Source organism: Pristiophorus japonicus, chromosome 5 (assembly GCF_044704955.1).
Source record: "Pristiophorus japonicus isolate sPriJap1 chromosome 5, sPriJap1.hap1, whole genome shotgun sequence".
Taxonomy (NCBI): domain Eukaryota; kingdom Metazoa; phylum Chordata; class Chondrichthyes; family Pristiophoridae; genus Pristiophorus; species Pristiophorus japonicus.
In genome coordinates, this window is record NC_091981.1 from 106,882,007 (window position 1) to 106,903,067 (window position 21,061).

At 43.8% G+C, this 21,061-nt stretch overlaps 1 protein-coding gene across 2 annotated transcripts in view; it reads right to left on the reverse strand.

Annotated features, from left to right (window-relative positions):
- Positions 1 to 21,061, reverse strand: part of cpvl (carboxypeptidase vitellogenic like) — a 127,187-nt gene that overhangs the window by 19,159 nt on the left and 86,967 nt on the right. For both annotated transcript variants that reach the window (XM_070880836.1, XM_070880835.1), the window contains 2 exons: positions 19,049 to 19,222; positions 14,270 to 14,452 (listed from right to left, as the gene is read on the reverse strand). In XM_070880836.1, coding sequence (XP_070736937.1) covers positions 14,270 to 14,452; positions 19,049 to 19,222 — 357 coding nt within the window. The remainder of the gene's footprint in view (positions 1 to 14,269; positions 14,453 to 19,048; positions 19,223 to 21,061) is intronic.

Here is a 21,061-nt window from a genome sequence, read left to right on the forward strand (position 1 = left end):
AGGAGGAGGAACAGGAGCCTGCCGATGCCCCGAATGACGACGATGACCAGCAGCAGCGACAGAGGAGGCAGCGTACCAATGTTGGTGGTCGCAGGGCGATTCGACGGCGGCTCATAAGGGAGCGTTTCGCTTAAATGGAGGGAGCTGAGGGATGCAGCTAATAATGACCGCATATTGTGCAACGATAAGGCCACATCTCCGTAACAAGTCAACAGTCATACACCAGAGACTGAAGGAAACAGTCCAAGTTACATTTAAATTTGCAGCACATCCCTCCCAACAACCCCATAACCCCACCCCCTCAAATGAAACAAAATGGAGCACCCAGCCCTTCAAATTATACAACATATGAATATCATATCCACCATGATGTAAATGTGGACACCTTTAATCAGTCTGTTTTCCGTTGGCATTTCGCACCCCTTTACCTCACCCCCCTCCCTCGCCTATTGCTCCTCCTCAATGGTTCCTCAGTGCCTGCAGCAAAAGCTGCTGTGTTTCTGATGGATGCAGGTCAGATGACCTACGTGGACGCCCTGCCTCAGGATGGGTGGCAGCAGTGTAGGACAGCTGGGGTGCAGGCCGTGTCAGGTGCAAAGGCGGACTTGGCAGTGGCGGGAGCCAGAATGCTGTCATCGTGAGGAAGGACAGCACCTTCCATTTCCAGCAGCCCACTGCCACTCCTCTGGGGCGAAGCCACAGCATCAGGATCAATATGTGCAACCACAGATTGCTGACCTGCTGCGGCACCGTCTGTTCCCCGTCTGACTGTGGGGATGACAGAGAGGATAGTGGTAGACACCGTTTGCATGGCAGCACTCTGTGACTGAATGAGCGCAGAGAGCGCCTGAAACATTGCAGTTTGCGCTTCAACTGCTGCAGTCTAAGAGTGCATGCCAGCAATCAGTGTCTGCCTGACATGCGTGGCTTCAGCCTGTAATGTCATGGCCACTGTCACGTCAACCATGGCACGCGCTATCATCTCTGGGACCCTACTGTTGCTCGTTGAGGCCGTTTGCCGGTCTATACAGGAAAGGATGGTCTCAGTGGACTGCTGAGAGACGCGGCCCATGATGGAGGCGGCCTCCGCCACACTCACACCAAGTGTAGCCACGCTCTGCGGCACAGTCCCCAATGCACCCATAAGCTCACGGTGCATCAGCGATGACTCCCTGTTCAGAGCCTCCCAATTGAGGTCCTCACCTGCCTGACTGTTAGCAAGACTCCTGGGCCGACTTACCCTCTGGGGAGCTGATCCCTGACCCTCCCCTCGCGCTGTGCGTTGCTGCAGGCCACTGGCCACTGGGTCCAGGGGTGTCTAGGAAGCCTCAGAAATTGCTGGTATCCTCCATTGAGTTGATGTCCCCACTTGTGGGCACTGGATTTGGGTCCCAGTCGGTGGCCACACAAATCCCAACATCCTCTTCATTCTCTCCCTCATGTGATGACGGCGGCTGACAGGTAGGCTGCGGCTCATCTGGTTCATCATCTGCAAGCACAAAGCAACACAAGTGTGGGTAGCAGTTGGGGAGGGGGCATGGTTATTTTGCAGATACATGTTATAAGACATCTGGGATGAAGGATTAGGGGCATCACAGAAAACGGACACCTCATTGACAAACCGTCAGGGGCTCTGCCTGTCTGACCATCACCACTCTGACTGCTCGGTCCATGAGTGCGGACACTTGCTCCTCAATGGTGGTGAAGTTCTGGAGATCTCGCTCCCCTCCTCCCGTCTGCTCCTGCTCTCGCCTGCTGTGGATGAGCTTGGCCTGCAATGAGCAAAACAAGACGTGTTTGGGTCTGTAGCTATGGGTGTGCAACATGTGGCTGTAGTAAGTGACTCGCAACTGATGTCGCGAAGTGTGAATGTCTGCAGCTCAGCCTGCGTGGCAGCTCACGATGGATGTGTAAAAGGTGGGGTCTGGGCACCAGGAACTACAAGTAAGTATGATGCTGAAGGCCTGTGACCGCATATGGAGAGCTAAAGGGGCCGAAATTGCCCCCCGACCAGAAAGTAAGCACACTCACCAATTCGTTAGGTTGGTCACCACCCCAATCCATGGGCAGAGATTGGACTGATATTCACCACTTCGGTGTTTATTTCCGGTCGGGGTGGTGTTGATGGGTGGAAGTGCCATTGGAGTGGGGTGGCTGTCCCTCTTGGTCATCAGCGGCCTTCAGTTAAAGGGGAGGGCTACTGCGAACTCGGCATGGGGTTTAGTTAGGCCCACTAGGCCACCAGGGAGGGTTTCGGCTGGGCCCAAGAGGGGGTGACGGGCTGCCAACAACCCGTGGGCACCATTGTCGGAGCAACCTGGCAGTCGGCCGACAATTAAAATAAGATGGCAACCGCGGCAGCGCGCCCTCCCCTTTAAGGGCAGGCACACCGCCCAGCCACAAGCAGCTTCCCGCAGGGGAAAGCTGTCAGCGGTATCAACCGGCGGCCGCTCCGCTCTTGCGGGGCAATCTCCCGTCGGGGTCGGAAAGGGGGCGGGGGGGGTCGCCACAGGTCGGAAGGGGGTCAGTGCATGCCTGATGGGTCAGCAACATGGGCGGCGTGGAAACTCGTTCCCGCCGCTCCCTGCCCGGGGGCAATATAAGAGTCGGTCCATCCATCTGCCTCTGGTTGGTAGGGCCTATACTCTCTATTACCGCCTCTTAGAGGCAATAATAGAGTTTAAGGAGGAGGGCAATTGTGGCCGAAAAGGTCTTCTTAGTGTCCTCAGGCGGAGTCAGGAGCTAGAAGGTGAGAGACGCTTGGATGGGCGGGGCACGTCTGGGGAGGCTGTAGAGAGCTTTGAGGGTGTCTACAGCAACAAGGAGCATGGCCTGGTGCACATATGGGCAGTGTTAAGCAGTGAAGCTCACATGAAGACAATGCAAGCATAATGTAAAGGATACTCGCCCTGACAATCCTAATCAGGTCATTGAATTTCATCCGACATTGAGTTGCGTCCTGTGCACCGTGTTGCGGGCAGAGGCATGCTGTGCGACCTCCCACCACAGCCTCCTGCAGAATCTGGGGGCTGGCCTTTGTCCTCCTCCAGGCAGCAGAGCATCTTGGCGCTGTTCCACAGCCTCCAGGACCGCCTCAAGGGCTAAAGCCGAGAAGCGGTGCACACGTTGTCGACATGCCTCTGCATCCATCCTCCCGGTCTCAGGTGAGTGAGAGTCTTGAAGTGCGCATGCTTATACTTGAGTTGCCGTGCCTTTAAGAGTTGGCTGTTTCCGGGGTCTGACTCGGAGTTTCGCGCATGCGCAATGCGTCCGCCAAATTTACCGACCAAACTTTTGTTATCGCCCCCCCCCCCCCAAGCTGTAGTGTGCAACAGCTGATTTAGCATCCCTATCAGCTCCTTGCCAAATTTTAACGAATTTCTGGTGCCAACTTTTTCAAGGCGCTAAACTTACCACCCCAAATGAGGCGCGAACGAATTTCTCCCCCAAAGTGTTTTATTTTGAGCAGATTGAAACAATCACCGTTGACTATGGCACAGCAGACTCTGCATACTGGAAACACCAGTATATAATATTGCAGAATGTTTGACACAGATTCATTCCCTCTATTCCACTGCCTTCCTGGTCTGAACCCAAGCAGCTTCCCATAGATGGAAGAAGAGAAAAAGGCAAGATGACTTTGGGGGAAATAATCAAACAGCACCACGCCCAGGTGGTTAGGTTACACTTACAAGCAGTGATTTCCAGGTAGTATCGGTAGAAGGATGCAAACAGATAATTCTCGATGGAGAGAGTGAGCAACACAGGAAGGAAAAAAAATACAAGAAGGTAAGACTTGCTGTTACAAATCCTGGTCTACCATAGATAACTTCTCTGGTTCTATGGTGCCAGTTGCTTTTACTATTATGAGAGTTGACTCAGATTACCTTATCCAGTTGTACAATAGTGTAACCCAGGAATGGAACAATAATTACACCATGTGCTCTGGACCACATATTTGTGTCATTTGCACATGTACTCCTTTAATTTCTCTGAAGATGGACTAAGCAAATGCTTAGTGAGGCGAGGCTTGACTTGATTTCTCCAACACTCTCTCCTGGATGACCACACATCCTCCACCCTCTATACACTCCAAATTGTTCAAAATACTGACTCATATCCAGTCATGCATTAAGTTCTACTCACCAATCACCCCTGTCCTCACTGACCTACATTAGTTCTTGCCTCCCAACAAATTGAACTTAAAACCTTTACCCACAGATCCTTTTGACCACTTCTCTTAAGTCTCCCACCACATCCCAGAATCAATTCCTTTGCCCCTTTAGTTTTTTTTTTTCTTCCACCCGCTTTAAAGTGCTTTGGAACGTTTTTAAGTTAAAGGCACAATATAAATTTAAGGTGCCATTTTTGTTGTCAAAAGAGCCGTATGAAAATTCTGCATAGTTATAATTCAACAACCAGGAGGGTTGAAAATTCTGAAGCAAGCGCGCAAATACAGCACCTTACCTTTTGATATTAGTGTTTGATATTAACATTTTTGAAAAAGGAAGTACTAGCTAGCTATCCAGATCTCAGACATAAGTATTCAAAAGTAGCTACTGTTGTAGTTTGAGCTCAGCAAGGAATTCTCCATATACATTGAAAAAGTTCATAAGCATCATGCAAGTTTAAAATAAAAAAAAACAGGAATCTCCTGTCGGAAGAACATAAGAATTCGGAGCAAGAGTAGGCCATACGACCCCTTGAGCCTGCTCCGCCATTCAATAAGATCATCGACCTCAACGCTTTCCTGTCCAATCCCCACAACCCTTGATTTCCTTCGTGTTCAAAAATCTATCGATCTCTGTCTTGAATATACTCCACGACTGAGCATCCACAGCCCACTGGCTTAGAGAATTCCAAAGATTCACCACCCTCTGAGTGAAGATAAATTTCTCCTCATCCAAGTCCTAAATGGCCGACTCCTTAACCTGAGACTATGACCCCTAGTTCTATACCCTTCAGCCAGGAGAAACAGCCTCTCTGCATCTGTCCCTCATGTAGCACTGAAGAAACCAAAACAGGATCGGTTTTATATAAATGTAAACAAATTAAATCTGCCAAAAAATCAATGGGTGCACATAGACACATGTAAACATGAAAAGTAGATATTCCCAACATATTCAGCACTGAAGCACAACATTTAGGCACCTGGCAAGTCTTTATTCAAAAGCATATCCTAAAGAAACCGCATTAGGCAATAGCATGTAAACAAACCGTATGTACTTATTTAAATGCTGAAGAGTTACAAGAACGTCCTTTAGAAATTTTAACTCCGACCTAATGCAGGCAAACATCTGGAGCTGTAATTTTTTTTTAAACCAATCCTGTTGGTGGTTTTAGTTTATGTATGTTTATATCCTCTTCAGGATAACATTGAGATGATGGTTCAGCAATCTGTTCCTAGGTCCGATCAAACGTGTTTGTTGGAGCAGCATGCTGCAGTTTAATATGTTCAGATTTCTTTCTCCTTATTAGGAAAGGAAAATACATTTTAATCTCCTTGAGAAAGCTTTGCATTTATCTGGCTGAAACTAAGAGCTCACCTGGAGAATCATGGCCACAAAGCCACGTCCTATAGCCTTGTGGTATATCAATATATTATGCCACCTCACCTAAACTTTCTTTAAATACTAGAAAAATAAAGCTGCAGTATTAGTTCTACTATATAGTATAAATAAAGAAACCAAATAGGACAGCTTTTGACTATTAAATTCAATTGATTAAAATGGATTTATAGTTTGCATAAAAATCCTGGCGAAACAGGTCAAAAATACTGCTAAACTTTAGGGGGTTTCAGGAAATAGGCAAGTTCCTGGGGTTTGAAAGGATCTGTGCTTATTGTAACTTGTGTGTGATAGGGATATTTGACAGGAAAGATAGCAGTAATTGGATAGGTAGGCTGCATGCATTAATGGTTTTCTGTCTAAAATAAATTGATATATATTTCTTTTAAAATATGCAACTACTGAAATTCAGTATTTACTCTTTCCCTTAAGACTCAGACCAGAATTATGCAAACTCGAATAAGGAAACCTCTAAATATGAAGTATACTTCCTAACGCTTCAAGTTTGATTGTGCCAAGCAACATTCACTCTGCCTGGGAAACTTGTTTGTTGACTAGAAACTCAATTGAACCAGCCACATTAATGATGTTGCTACTAGAGTAGGTCAGAGGTTGGGTATTCTGTGGCAAGCGACTCACCTCCTGACTCCCAAAGCCTCTCCACCACCTACAAGGCGCAAGTCAGGAGTGTGATGGAATACTCTCCACTGGATAAGTGCAGCTCCAACAACACTCGAGAAGCTTGACACCATCCTGGACAAAGCAGTCCGCTTGATTATCAGCCCATCCACCATCTTAAACATCCACTTCCTCTACCATGCTCGCACCTTGGCTGCAGTGTGTACTCTATCTATAGAATGCACTGCAGCAACTCACCAAGGCTTCTCCGACAGCAGCTCCCAAACCTGCGACTTCTACTACCTAGAAGGATAAGGGCAGCAAGTGCATCGGAACATCATCACCTCAAAGTTCCCCTCTAAGTCACACATCACTCTGACTTGGATATATATCGCCATTCCTTCATCATCACGGGGTCAAAATCCTGGAATTCCTTACCAAACAGCACTGTGGGAGCACCTCTGCCACCACCTTCTCGAGGACAACTAGGGATGGACAATAAATACTGGCATTGGTAGTGATGCCCATACCTCAGGATGAATTAAAGACAACTCTCATCTTTCTGTAGCACCTGGCCTCTGCTTGGCATATTCTCATAGTGTCATGGCTATGATTTTAACGCTACTATGTGTGAAATCACAGACTTGAGCTCATGTCCTACCATTCTCTGTTACTGCACCAAAATCCACCTGCAATGTTAGCTAGGCATTTTTCTTAAATTGCAGCTATGATCTGGTTAAAAGAAATATAAACTAGGTTTCCAATGTTTGAAGTTTGAGACTAAAATCTGGGGAAAAAAACACAAAAATTCTTCATGGGGCCAATAATGTGATTACTTGTGTCTACAGCACAGTGGGTGCTCAAGCCTTGCATTACTGGATGTGAAGATCTAAGGCCCACTTAAGTGTCCTAATGCAGTGGGCATGCACAGTGCATGCTTAGAGCCCAAGGTTCAATGTGGTCTTCTCCAAATTTATTTAAACGAAGGTCCCTCCCTATGATGCAATCAGAGGAAAGCAATGGCCGCTAGGCCAGGCACTTTCATTAAATCAGATGCTGCTATGAAGGCCTGTTTCTTTCAGTTGGTTCCTTGATGTTAAAGGGACATTGTGTTATTGTTGTGTCTCTAAGCAGTTGATCATTTCTGCATTGTTTTGGCCTTGTTGAACAAAATAAGTTATTGAAGCTTGCTGGTCTTCCAGATAGTTCTTTAAAGCTGTACTGTACCTTTTGTCACTGACTAATTGTACAGCTGTCGTTAGAGAGTTCATTCCTTTCCAGCTCCAGTATTCATATGGGCTTTTTGCAGGTTTTAAAGAATGAAGATCACAGAAGGTATAAAACACAGGTGAAATTGCAGCTCAGACATGTCCTGTGTCTCTTATCTGGATCTGTTTAGATTCCTAAAGGAAGCAATGACTGAAATTTGCACACTCCTGCAGCCACACTGGAGAAACACTGAAAAGCTGAACATTGGGCCTATGTGTGAGGGATGAATGAGAAAGTAAATAAATAAAGAGATAAACAAGGGGTATCAGCCATGAGCTTGAAAAAGCACTAAATAGTTGTTTTGCACCACTTTATCTCTTCCATTATGTGCGGCTATTAGAAAATCCAAAGGACTGGGGGAATGCAGGAGATAAAGGCCGTGATTTTCCTGAACTGGGCGGATTTGTGGCAGCCGACATCGATGGTGGGTTCCGACCCCACTGCTGTCTCCATCCCGCTCTGGAAAATGATTTTCAGTAGCTAGGGCTGCTAAGCCTGCCCAGCATGTTACCCGAGCCAATTAGAGGAAGCAGGTCTGGTGAAGTCATTTAATGACACGTCATCAGCCGGTTTCCTTAAAGGGAACACAGCCATCTTTCTTTTAACATTTGTGTTGTCAAGTGTTCGACAGTACTGAAGTGCTGCAAACATTGACAATGACAGCACAGAGGTGCTGGGCTGCAGCCAGGCTCTCCCATAACTCCCTCCGTATGCACACTGGGAGATCCTCTTCCCTTCCAATGGGTGGAAGACACCTCCCCAGGACACCAACACAACCTGATTGCACATTGCAGAGGAGGGCACAAGCAGGGATGTGGTCAGGAGGACATGGGTGCAGTGGTGCAAACCTTTCAATTATCTCATTAGATCACGAAACATTAGTACAAAGCCACACTCAAACATCATTCTGCTATGCCTCTCATCACATCCCAATCACTCTGCCTTCCCTACCCTACTCCTGCACATCCTTACTCACACCAACTTACCTTACATGTCCACCCATCCCTCTCTCTCTGTATCTACATTGGCACATCCCCATCTCACTAGCCACCCCTCATTCACCCTCATCCTAGTGGAATCATACCAACAAACAACACACAAAGTTAGCCACTTTGGTCTTTTATCCAATGTTCACGTAAAGTTTCTGTTAATGTGCTGTTAAACATTGAAACCTTTATTTTCAACACTTTCTGTTCTTGGACAGATCTGTGTGCACCTTTGGAAGTGGCTTAGTGAGTTCCAGTGAATGGGGAGACATAACGGTACCCCCCACAATGGTGGTGAGTGTGAAAGGAATGGCGTGGACATTGTAGGGATGCTTTATGGTGTTGATGTGTGATGGTGCCAACCTGGCGCATCATGTGACAGCCAGGGTGTACAGTGTAAGTAAACTTAGCCATGGTGAGGCCATTCCTGGCCTCCTGGGCAGCAAAGTAGTCGGGTGCTGATGCCCTCTGTGCTGTGCAGCATCAGGTGATTGCAGAGAAGGTTGGTGGTGTTGTTGATGCTGCTTGTGTACCTGATGCTGCTAGTGATGGTGCTGATCATGATCAGATTCTGAGGACCAATGTGAGAACGTATAAAGGGCACCCATGTTGATGGAATAGATGGGAGCTGAAGCAGAGATGACAGAAGCATTCTGTCAAAGGTGAGAGAGTTCTTCCAATGAGGTGAGAGTGAGTGGAAAGCCTGCAGAATCTGTGCTGGAAATGGACAAGACAGCTTGTAGCTGAGGAAACTGAGTAACAGTCATGTGTGAGCTTTTACTGTACATTTGAAGCTGTCAAGTAATCAGTTGGCGCAATGGCCACTGAACTCCCTCCTCAGGTTGATAGCCATGGTCCCTGAACAGCGTGATTCTCGCCATGACCTGCTGTCAAAAAAGAAAATCTAATTTCCCACAAGTTGACCACTTGCCAGCTAAATTCCGGCTAAAGATACTGGAAAATGCAATGCCGGGTCTTAAACCCAGAAATTCCAAATTCTACTTTTACACACAAGATAAATCAGTACAGATTAATACATTTGAATGGAGCTCATGAGCAGGATAACTGGGATAGCAATCTGGTCAGGACTATAACTGCTACCCAGCCAGCTATCTGTAATAGCAAGTACAACAGTTGTTTAAGTAGGGTTGAATTATGCAATTAGCATCTGAAATATGATCAGTTAATGGGCTGGATTTTGCATTTAGTTGAATTTAAGAGCAGGATAATGATGTGTTTTTTTGCAAATTTTAACCTGGCAGTTGAGAACAAATAAAGTTACTGCCAGCTTTATGCATTAGTCCCCATCCCCCTCTTAAAGACACCTGGGCCCTACTGATGAAGAAATTCAGAGGCGTGGACTGGCTAATATAAAAAGGTGCATGGTAACAGAACAGTTTACAATTAAACAACTTTGTTTTTTTGAAGGCAGTGTAGAGAATACCAACGAGATGGTGATCCTGTTCCGCCACAGCATTTTTTTTTATTTTTTAAAAAGAGTCAGAGATGATTGCAGTCTAGTCTTCAGTGGAATAGGACTCTGGTTGTGTGTTCTAAATGCAATTGGTAGCAAAATATCCCAGCTTTCATTTTACCTGTAATGGCCAAGAAAAATAATACACGAAAAGCCTAAAATTTGCAGATTAGACGATTGTATACCCAGAATAAAGGAAAGGGGAGGGGGAATGGAATAGATTTGTCTTCCAGTAATGTTAATCAGAAGCTATTGCCATTTATCAATATAAATTAAATCCAGTAACTCTTCAATCAAATTTATTGGCTTGAAAACCTCCTGCATCGGCACAAGTATAGAAGAAATCTTCTGTTGATAGGGTCAAAACATATTTAAATTATCTTCAAGTTAATCCACAATTACAGGCCCCTGGTTATTTTTCCATTTAAAACATATTTGTTTCAGTTTTGCTTCTTTTGTCCTCATTTGTATATAGAAAACATGTGGTTAGTTAAAGAATTAAACAGTATTTCTACTGGCTTATTGCTTCAAATAACTCTTAAGAAGCTTGTTATACAGTATTGGATAGGATGAACACCTCAAGCCAAGCTGTTCCAGTACAGCTACAACACTGGCATCTACCCAACAATATGAAAAACTGCCCAGGTATGTCCTGTCCACAAAAAGCAGGATAAATCCAATCCGGCCAATTACCGCCTCATCAGTCTACTCAATCATCAACAAAGTAGTGGAAGGTGTCGTCGACAGTGCTATCAAGCACCAATTACTCACCAATAACCTGGTCACCAATGCTCAGTTTGGGTTCTGCCAGGACCACTCGGCTCCAGACCTCATTACAGCCTTGGTCCAAACATGAACAAAAGAGCTGAATTCCAGAGGTGAGGTGAGAGTGACTGTGCTTGACATCAAGGCAGCATTTGACAGAGTATGGCATCAAGGAGCCCTAGTAAAACTGAAGTCAATGGGAATCAGGGGGGAAACTCTCCACTGTCTGGAGTCATGCCTAGCACAAAGGAAGATGGTTGTGGTTATTGGAGGCCAATCTTCTCAGCCCCAGGACATCGTTGCAGGAGTTCCTCAGTGCAGTGTCTTAGGCCCAACCATCTTCAGCTGCTTCATCAATGACCTTCCCTCCATCATAAGGTCAAAGTCAGAAGTGAGGACATTCGCTGATGATTGCACAGTGTTCAGTTCCATTCGCAACTCCTCAGAAAATGAAGCAGTCCATGCCCGCATGCAGCAAGACCTGGACGACATTCAGACTTGGGCTGATAAGTGGCAAGTAACACTTACACCATACAATTGCTAGGCAATACTATCTCCAACAAGAGAGCATCTAACCACCGCTCCTTGACATTCAACGGCATTACCATCACCAAATTCCCCACCATAAACATCCTGGAGGTCACCACTGACCAGAAACGTAACTGGATCAGCCACATAAATACTGTGGCAACACGAGTAGGTCAGAGGCAGGGTATTCTGTGGCGAGTGTCTCATCTCTAAACTCTTCAAAGCCTTTCCACCATCTACAAGGCACAAGTCAGGAATGTGACGGAATACTCTTCACTTGCCTGGATGAGTGCAGCTCCAACAACACTCAAGAAGCTCGACATCATCCAGGACAAAGCAGCCCTGCTTGATTGGCACCTCATCCAGCACCTTCAAGATTCACTCCCTCCACCACCAGCGCACCATGGCTGCAGTGTGTACCATCTAGAAGATACACTGTAGCAACTTACCACAGCTTTGGCAGCACCACCCAAGCCTACGACCTCTACTACCTAGAAGGACAAGGGCAGCAGACACATGGGAGCACCATCACCTGCAAGTTACACATCAACCTGACTTGGAACTATATTGCCATTCTTTCATCGTCACTGGGTCAAAATTCTGGAACTCTGTCCCGAACAGCACTGTGGGAGTACCTCACACCAGCTTCTCAAGGGCAATTAGGGAAGGGCAATAAATGCTGGTCTTGCCAGCGATGCCCACATCCCGGGATGAATAAAAAAAAGGGACATATGTTTTCTTAATGCATGACAGTAATATTAAGTAATGGCCTGATTCAATTGACAGATTTTTTAAATCAAGTAGTTTTATTGAATACTGACTTATTAATACAGTCCTAGCCAATATTTATCCCTCAACCAACTTCACGAAAACAAATTATCTGGTTATTATCAAATAAGCTGTTTCTGGGACCTTGCTGTGCGCAAATTGGCTGCGCATTTCCTACATTTCAAAAGTACTTAATTGACTGTAAAGTCTTTTGGGACGTCCTGAAGTCGTGAAATGCGCGACATAAATTCAAGTCTTTTAATACTGATATGATGATGCTTCATGGCTCAACGCACTATTAAACTCAACCCTTTACACAATTTAAAAATAAATAGTTGATGAAATGCTCCATCCAAAACAGATGCTGACTGACCTACTTTGTATTTTGAGCACATTTATCTGCAACATACATTGTTTTCTTTTCATTTACACAATTTTCTGGATCAGAATTTTCAAAAATAAATCAACATTAATAGGTTGGAGTAATAAACTGTGTACTAATCATTGATAGCCTGCACTTCAGTTTGTACAAAGTTACTAGAACTTATATACAGAACACAGGAGATACTCCCTTACATGTTTTAAAGTTCAATTCAGCCTCCAAGTTGTGGTTCCTTTCCCACACCGCTCAATACCATGCTCTGCATATGTGCAAAATCGCTATCAAAGTGAAAACATAATTCTGCTTGCGGTTTAAAAAAAAATCTCAAACTTCCTACTTCCTGTCTCACGGCTGTTGTCATCTGGACGGGTTTTGAGGCATTTGTGGGCTTCTGAGTTTGCACAAACGTAATGAAACAAGATTTCTGAGTGTTGCATAATTTGGTCTAAAACTGCTTTTAGTTTAAAGAAATTCATCATCTATAAAATACTAAACATGAAGCTTTAGGGCTCAAGTTATCAAAAGCATTTTAAACAAATTTCACGATTATCCGGATTAAAAATTCCAGTGGATTTAATCCTCAATTTGTTCAGCAAATTGAAACTTTGCACCAAAAGAAAAAAAGAACTTGCATCTACATAGCCCATTTCAGGATCTCAGAATGTCCCAAAGGGTTTTACAGCCAATTAAATACTTTTGAAGTTTAGTCACTGTTGTAATATAGGAAACACAGCAACCAATTTGTGCAAAACAACAATGAGATAATGAACAGATAACACGTTTTGGTGATTCTATTTGATTTACCTGAGGGAGCAGATGGGGCCTCGGTTTAGAGTCTCATCCGAATAACAGCACGCCTGACAGTAAAATATTTCCTCAGTAGTGTGCTGAAGTGTCAGCATAGATTATGAGCTCAAACCTCCATAGTGAGACTTGAACCCACAACCTCCTGCCTCAAGAGGAGAGAGTGCTACCACTGAGTCACAGAAAAAGTGGCAAAGACACAATTGAAGAGTTAGGTTTTTAATAGGCTTTTGAAAATGAGGAGAAAGCAAGGAAGTTGTAAAGGCTAATGGAGTGAATTCCAGACTAATGAGGAAAGATGGCTATGGCAGGTGATAGGATGCAATGTTGGAAGAGCAGAGGGGCATGGATTAGCACTTAGAGCAACAAAAGGTTGCAAAGGTAGGGAGGGGTGAGGTCACAGCAGGATTCATAAATGAGAACAAAGATTTTGAACTCAATGCATGAGGAATGGAAGCCTATAGAGATCAATGAGGATGAAGTGAGTTTGGAAAACTACATTGAAGTAAATTAGCAGGTGTGGAGATGCATGTACAATATACTAAAAGCTAAAGTTTGTCACCCAAGTGAAATTCCAGTACTTGATCAGACAAAAAATTCAGTTTTGTTCCCATAGTCAGTGATGCAATACTCCAACATAAATAATATTAAAAGACAACGTAACCAACTGAATTTGTAGTACCAGTAACCAGAGCTACCAAAACTAAAGAGGGATTCGTAATCCATCCAAAGAGATTACTACACAATGTAATTAACTCCATTGTGCACTTTTGCTTGTATGCCTCTTTGTACAAATCTTGTACTTTGTGTTTGCTTAATTTGTGCTTCATATCATTATTTACTTATAAATAAATATTTTAGTTGCATTGGTCTGAAAGCCACTGGTTTGTGTGTAATATGTCTCATGCAGCCATTAAATCTCAAAAACAGATTGTTGCAAATGGTGTAATTACTAATCCTTCAAGTAAGCAACTCTGCTAATAGCAGATAACAGAAAAGGTACGTAAAGCTCCACTCACAGGAACTGCTTTTAGAACATTGAGACACACTAAATCAATGCGAGTGAATAACCTTTGGGCGCTCAAAGATTTAGCACTGAAAGAAGTACCTGATAAAAATCACCGACTTTTCGAACGTAGCCAGCCACTTCAGTGTCACTGGGATTGATGAACCAAAAGTTTCTCTTTGCATTTTTGAACTCCTCAGCTTTGGACCATGGCACAGTAAGCAAAAAACGTTCAGTTAAAGGAGCTGCTACAATTATATCAAGTTGTCCATTATACATCAATACCTAAAGAAAGAAAATCCAGAATAGAAAATATAAACCATATTCACAAATATCCGCTATATTAGAACAGAATACATGCTGAGGAAACTAGGGGGCTGAAATTGCCCTCTGCCCGAAACGGGGCGTACCTACCGTTTTTTAGGTGCTCCATCCACCTCAATGCATAAGGCGGACAATTCTGGCGATTTTCAGCACTTTGGTTTCTGTTTCCAGTCGGAGTGGTGTTGGTGTGGGGAGAGGGTTAGAAGTGCGGGCGGGTCGGAGCGGCCGACGCTCCAAGCCATCAGTGCCACGCTGATGACGTCAGCGCGTCGCTGATGAGGTCAGTGGGACCTGGACATGCCGCATCGGGCTGACGCATCACAACATCCCTCCCCTTCAGTTAAAGGGGAGGGTCGCTGCGAACTCTGCAGCCACTTTAGTGGCAAACACTGGGAGGGTTTCAGCCGGGCCAGCGGCCTGGTACCCAAGAGGGGGTGCCTGGCTGCCTTTTGGTGGCCCGGCTGAACCCGTGGACATAATTGTCGGCCCAACCTGATAGTTGGCCGACAATAAAATGGAGTCGTTGACAGTGTGACCTCCCTTTTAAGGGCGCTGTTTATGGAGGGGGGAAATTTCGGCCCCTAGAACTTTAAGCCAGTAAGTTCCCAACTTTTAATGTAACCAGCTTTTCCCCAGGTTAAAGAAGTTTCATTGCTTGAGTTTCATAATCTGGATTATGACAGTTCACCGTACGTATTGCCAGATCATTTTGCGAGCCCACCTCTGCCATATAAACTATTTAAACATTCAGCATAAAGCATTTAAAATAAGCCAATAAATTGGATGCAATGGCATTAGCTTACGCTTTAGGAAACTGTATCTGAAAGAGAGAACAATTGCTAAGTGTTTTAAACAGACCCCTCACAGCTGTTGTGTTCATGTTGCAATGTGGAAATAATCAAGTGGTCCCTAAACACAAGGCAGAGACTAAAGTACAATACGCACTGCAGGCCTGAGAGGCCTAATAAGTCTAGATAAGAATCTATGAATTAATTTCAGGAACTGACAAGTTTCCACCCAACATCACTTTGAGTAAGTTTAGACATTTTAAATAAATATATTTTTTTCTGAGAAACTCTACCATGTGCGACAGAAAGTAGTTGCTTCCTTATAAAGCAGGAGAGGAAGAACAGAAGGAAAAGCACCACACACTTCAACATGCTTCCTCGCAAATGGTTTTAAAATGATCAAATTTACCATTCAGGAACAAGAAGACTTGCATGAAAGGCTGCCTTAATTTTTGAGCACATGTGCACAATATTTTATTTTCTGCTTAACCTATTCGAAATGTCATTATTTTAAAACTCCTCATCAACTCTCAGGGGCCTTAGCAGTCCATCAGAACCAAACAGGATTCTGGAAGTGAAGATTTGACTGCAGTGATCATTTAGATTTAGTACTACGTCAAACACCAAGGTCAAAAAAGTACAAATGCACATGGCTTTAGAACAGGGATTTTTGGGCTGGGAAAACGGTTCTAGGGAGAATTAAGTGGGAAAGTAAAAGTGAGGAAGAAAAACAGGAATTTATTTAAGCAATATGGAAATGAAGTATAACACTACTAATAAAAAAAATGAATAGCAGGACTGCAATGGGTAAATATGACCTTCAAAATAATCTAAAAGCGAAGCAGAATTTTATGAAAAGATGCACAACGAAAAAAAAAGCATGGATTGGTAGTCCTAACGAGTCAGGCATGACAAGACAGATAGCTTGCAGGCTGCTGTAGAAGGTCCTAAAGCAGGCAAGAGCCTTATAAAGTTATGCAAATTGGGGTCCTATTATGTCAATGGGATCCCGATGCAATTTTAACCGGTGCTTTCAAACCTTGTTGAACTCTCTGCAGAATTCAAGGAGAATAAGGAGGAATAGTGTGCCGTGATTACAGTCACAGAGGAGATAATTAAATGCTTTGAAACGGTTGTTTTAGTTTTGTGTGCAAGTGCAGGCCAGATTGTAGGGTTTGAAAATAGGAATTGTGGGAGAGGTGGGTAAAAGTACATTTGAGCACTTGGAGTAGAAAAGAGAGGTTAGAAATGGGATGGTAGTTAGAAAGATTGAAGGGATCGATGGTGGTTTTTGTTGTTGAGGAGAGTGATTTTGAAGGGAAGGGGAACAATGCCCAAGCAAAAGGAACCTTAATGTTGGTAGCAAGCATTAGATTCGAACTACGTTGCTGCTGTGTATCTCCCTCATTAACATTTTTTATTCTGGATATTCAGCCATTGCAGTATTTAATTAATATTACCCTTGTCTAGAATGACATGAACATAACTGTTGAATTACTCCGCAGACACCTTTCTTTGTTTGTCGATAACATTTTCCAGGCTGAGCATTAAGATTGTGTGTCTGCCTTGGCTTAGTTGGGAGCACTCTTGCTGCTGAGTCAGAAGGTTGTGGCTTCAAATTCCACTCCAGAAACTTGGGCACATAATCTACGCTGACCCCTCAGTACAGTACTAAGGCAGTCTTTTGGATGAGATGTTAAACGAAAGCCCCATCTGCCCTCTCAGGTGGACGTAAAAGATCCCGTGACAATATTACTAAGAGCAGGGGAGTTCTCCCCAGTATATTTCAATATATATGAACTGTGCTACACTTGTTAGTTTGAACCAAAAAGGTTAAATATGCACCCGTGAGTGATTAGTAATTGTGCTTTTAAAGACAAAAACCATGAACCAAATCAAACCATAATCCAATATTACCACTGATTTTGTGTATATTAATACACATCATGCATGCATGTGTTTCAGTTGGCAGCACCTTTCCCCTTATTGAAGCCTCCTGCCCGACTACACTTTTAACGACTTGTCCCACCTAAAGTGCCACAATAGCCGTGTGGCGCTTATCTCCACGTCAAACCTTGATCTCGCCCTACTCTTCTGGCACCTCCACCTCCTTTGAGCATCTCACCTGTCTCTCGTCTCTCCTTTAAAATCCCCATTGTCTGCCAGCCCCCCAACCCTCATTCCAAGTTTCACTCTGAGAAACCCGCCTTCCTTTCCTCTCTAAGCCTCTGCATGGAGCAACACTTCATCCTCAGCGATTTCAATCTCTATCTGAGTCTATCTTGCCCTCTCTTCCCTGAATTCACTCATCTTCTATCCTCACTAAACATATTCACAGCCACTCACTTGACCCCATTTCCCATGACCCTTCAACGCTAGTGGTCTTGATTACTGACAATGCCATCTTTGACCACTTCCTTGTATTCCTAACCACCCATATCACCCTACCTTTTTCTAACTCCACTTGTCTTTGCTCGCCCTGGAATAATTCTACCTCCAAGTCACTTACAACTGCACTATCAAATTCTCAACTACCTAGACATTCACCAGGATACTTTTGCAACTGTTAATTAGCTCAACCACTCCCTCATCTCCATGCCTGATGCCTTTGTCTCCAGCAATACCTTTGCGTCTCCTATCTTGGCCATCACACCTAGTGTGGTACTCACTTTTGTTCCCTCAGGTCCAAGAGGCACAGATTGAACGTAACTGGCTGAGTTATCCATCACAAGATCTGGCTGGACCATATCAATCTCTTCTGGACCTCACTCCCCTCTGTTAAAACCAACCACTACCGTAGGTTCATCTGTCTTTTAAACACTCCTTCCCAACCCTCCGTCCTCACTTCCAACAAGTTCGAGAAGCTCATCACTTATTTGTTACCAAGATGGAATCAATCTGTTCAGCTACCTCTACTGTTTTACTCCCTTCCATTTGCTCACTTAAGCCAAAACTCCCCTCAGATCTCCCGCTGGCCTAACCTGACCCCATCTCTTTCCACTTCTAGTTTCTCTCCCATCTATCCTCTAAAAGCTTACCTCATCCATGAGCCCAACTCCTGCTTACTTGACGTCATTCCCACCAATCTGTTGACCACCCAACTTTAATTCCTGTCCTCCAAGTTAGCTAACTTTGTAAATGGTTCCCTTTCCTCAGGTACTGTTCACCTGCTTTAAAACTGGCTCCCAATACCCCTTCACGTCAAATGAAAATTCTCATCTTTGTTGTTTAATTTGCTCCACAGCCTCATTCCTTCATATCTCTAACCTTCTCCAGTGCTATAACACTCCCACCCCGCCCCATCCACACCATGTTTCTCTGACTCCATTCTCATGAGCATCATCTCTTCCTTTTGTCAAACCGTAGGCAGACATGGCTTCTGCTGGCGATACCATGTGCTGGAATTCCCTCCCTAAACTTCTCCACTTCTCTACCTCCATCTCCCATTCCTCCTTTAAGGCCCACCTAAAAACCCACCTTTTTGTCCAATCATTTAATAATCATTCCAAATATATCCTCCTTTGGTTCAGTAGTCATTTTTTTCATTAAAGCTCTGTGAAGCATTTTGGAATACTTTTATATGTGCAATATAAATGCAAATTATTGTTGTTCTTGTTTTATGTTCCACCACTATTATGTTCTACAATTTAGCCAAAACATGGGGGCTGTACTCACAAAGAACAGTTTCTATAATTCCATAATAAATATACCAACATTTATATTTTGAGAATTGTTATGCTGACCTTATCGCTACAGAAGTGACTCTTACCCTATAATTATTCATTAACATGGCTACCCATGGCTTCACTGATTGCATAATATCCTCCAACAGATGTTTCTCCACTTCTGATCCATCATGGAAGGCCAGATTTCCCACATGAATAGAGCTCCTCACTTCTGGCCGTGACAAATAGTTACCAAAGTAATTTTGATCCAATGGCTCCTGTTAAAAATAAATCCATTGACTACATCAAGTAACATCATGGACATGGAAGATTTAAAGATTCTGTAGTATATTAAATTGTTTACAATATGAATTGCATTACATCACATAAGATTAGTTCAAAGGCATGGATTAAGCAGATGGTAGAAATTCCCAATTTGCAAAATGTGAGAGAAAATCAAAGTGTACTCCTCACCCTCCCCCCACCCACCCAACCCCGTGGCCTCTATCCCTGCTCTACCTTCCCTCTTCACCTCCAGCCCCAGCCCCCCCTCCCCCTCACTCCACCAACTCTTCTCTACCTTCCACTTGACCTCTTCTGGCTGCCTTTGCTTTGTTACAATCCTCCCTCTGCCCTGGCCCATTTAACCCCACCCTCCAACCCCATTTGATATGAAGATTTCACTTGGCTTTTCACAGCTAGTGTGCAGCCCCACAAGAGACTGATCAGTAATCAGAGAAAGTACACAAGGTAAAAGGAATTTTATTTGAACATCTGATTACCAACATAAAATCATTTGTGGATGATCATCCAAACACAATTTCTTGTAATAACACTAAGTGCAACGTCTCCACCTGTCAACATTACTTTTGCTCGGACATTAATTTATATGATCTCATCCCTTCATATTCCCTGTCATTTTTATTGTGAATGACACAGGAATGCATTGTGAACAGTATGCAAACCTTTTCGGGCAGGAACACCCTATGTACCATGCTACGAAATATAAAAACAGATAAAAGAGTTTCTACAGGTACATAAAAAGGAAAAGAGTGGCTAAAGTAAATGTTGGTCCCCTAGAAGATGAGATTGGGGAATTAATAATGGAGAGCAGGAAAATGGCAGAGACGGTGAACTAAATATTTTGTATCACGGTAGAAGATACTAAAAACATTCCAATAGTGGATAATCAAGGGGCTATAAGGAGGGAGGAACTTAATACAATCACTATCACTAATGAAGTAGTACTCGGTAAAATAATGGGCATAAAGATGGACAAGTCCCCTGGACCTGTGGCTTAAATCCTAGGTTCTTAAAAGAAATGGCTGCAGAGATAGTGGATGCATTGGTTATAATCTACCAAAATTCCCTGGATTCCAGGGTGGTCCCAGCTGATTGGAAAACTACAAATGTAACGCCATTATTTAATAAAGGAGGCAGACAAAAAGCAGGAAACTATAGACCAGTTAGCTTAACATATCATTGGGAAAATGCTCGAGTCCATTATTAAGGAAGCAGAAGCAGGACATTTGGAAAAGCATAATTCAATCAAGCGGAGTCAGCATAGTTTTATGAAAGGGAAATCATATTTGACAAATTTGCTGGAATTCTTTGAGGATGTAACAGGCAGGGTGGATAAGGGGGAACCAGTTGATGTGGTGTATTCGGATTTCCAGAAGGCATTCGATAAGGTGCCACGTAAAAGGTTACTGCACAAGATAAAAGTTCACAGGGTTGGAGGAATATATTAACATGGATAGAGGATTAGCAAACTAACAGAAAATAGAGTCAGGATAAATGGATCATTTTCCGGTTGGCAAAGTGACTAGTGGGATGCCGCAGGGATTGGTGCTGGGCCCTCAACTATTTACAATCTATATTAATGACTTGGAAGAAGGGACGAGTGTAATGTAGCCAAGTTTGCTGATACAAAGATGGGTGGGAAATTGTGAGGAGGACACAAAAAATCTGTAAAGGGGTATAGTATAGACAGGCTAAGTGAGTGGGCAAAAATTTGGCAGATGGAGTATAATGCGGGAAAATGTGAGGTTCTCCACTACGGCAGAAAAAATAGAAAAGCAAATTATAATTTAAATGGAGAAAAATTGCAACGTGCT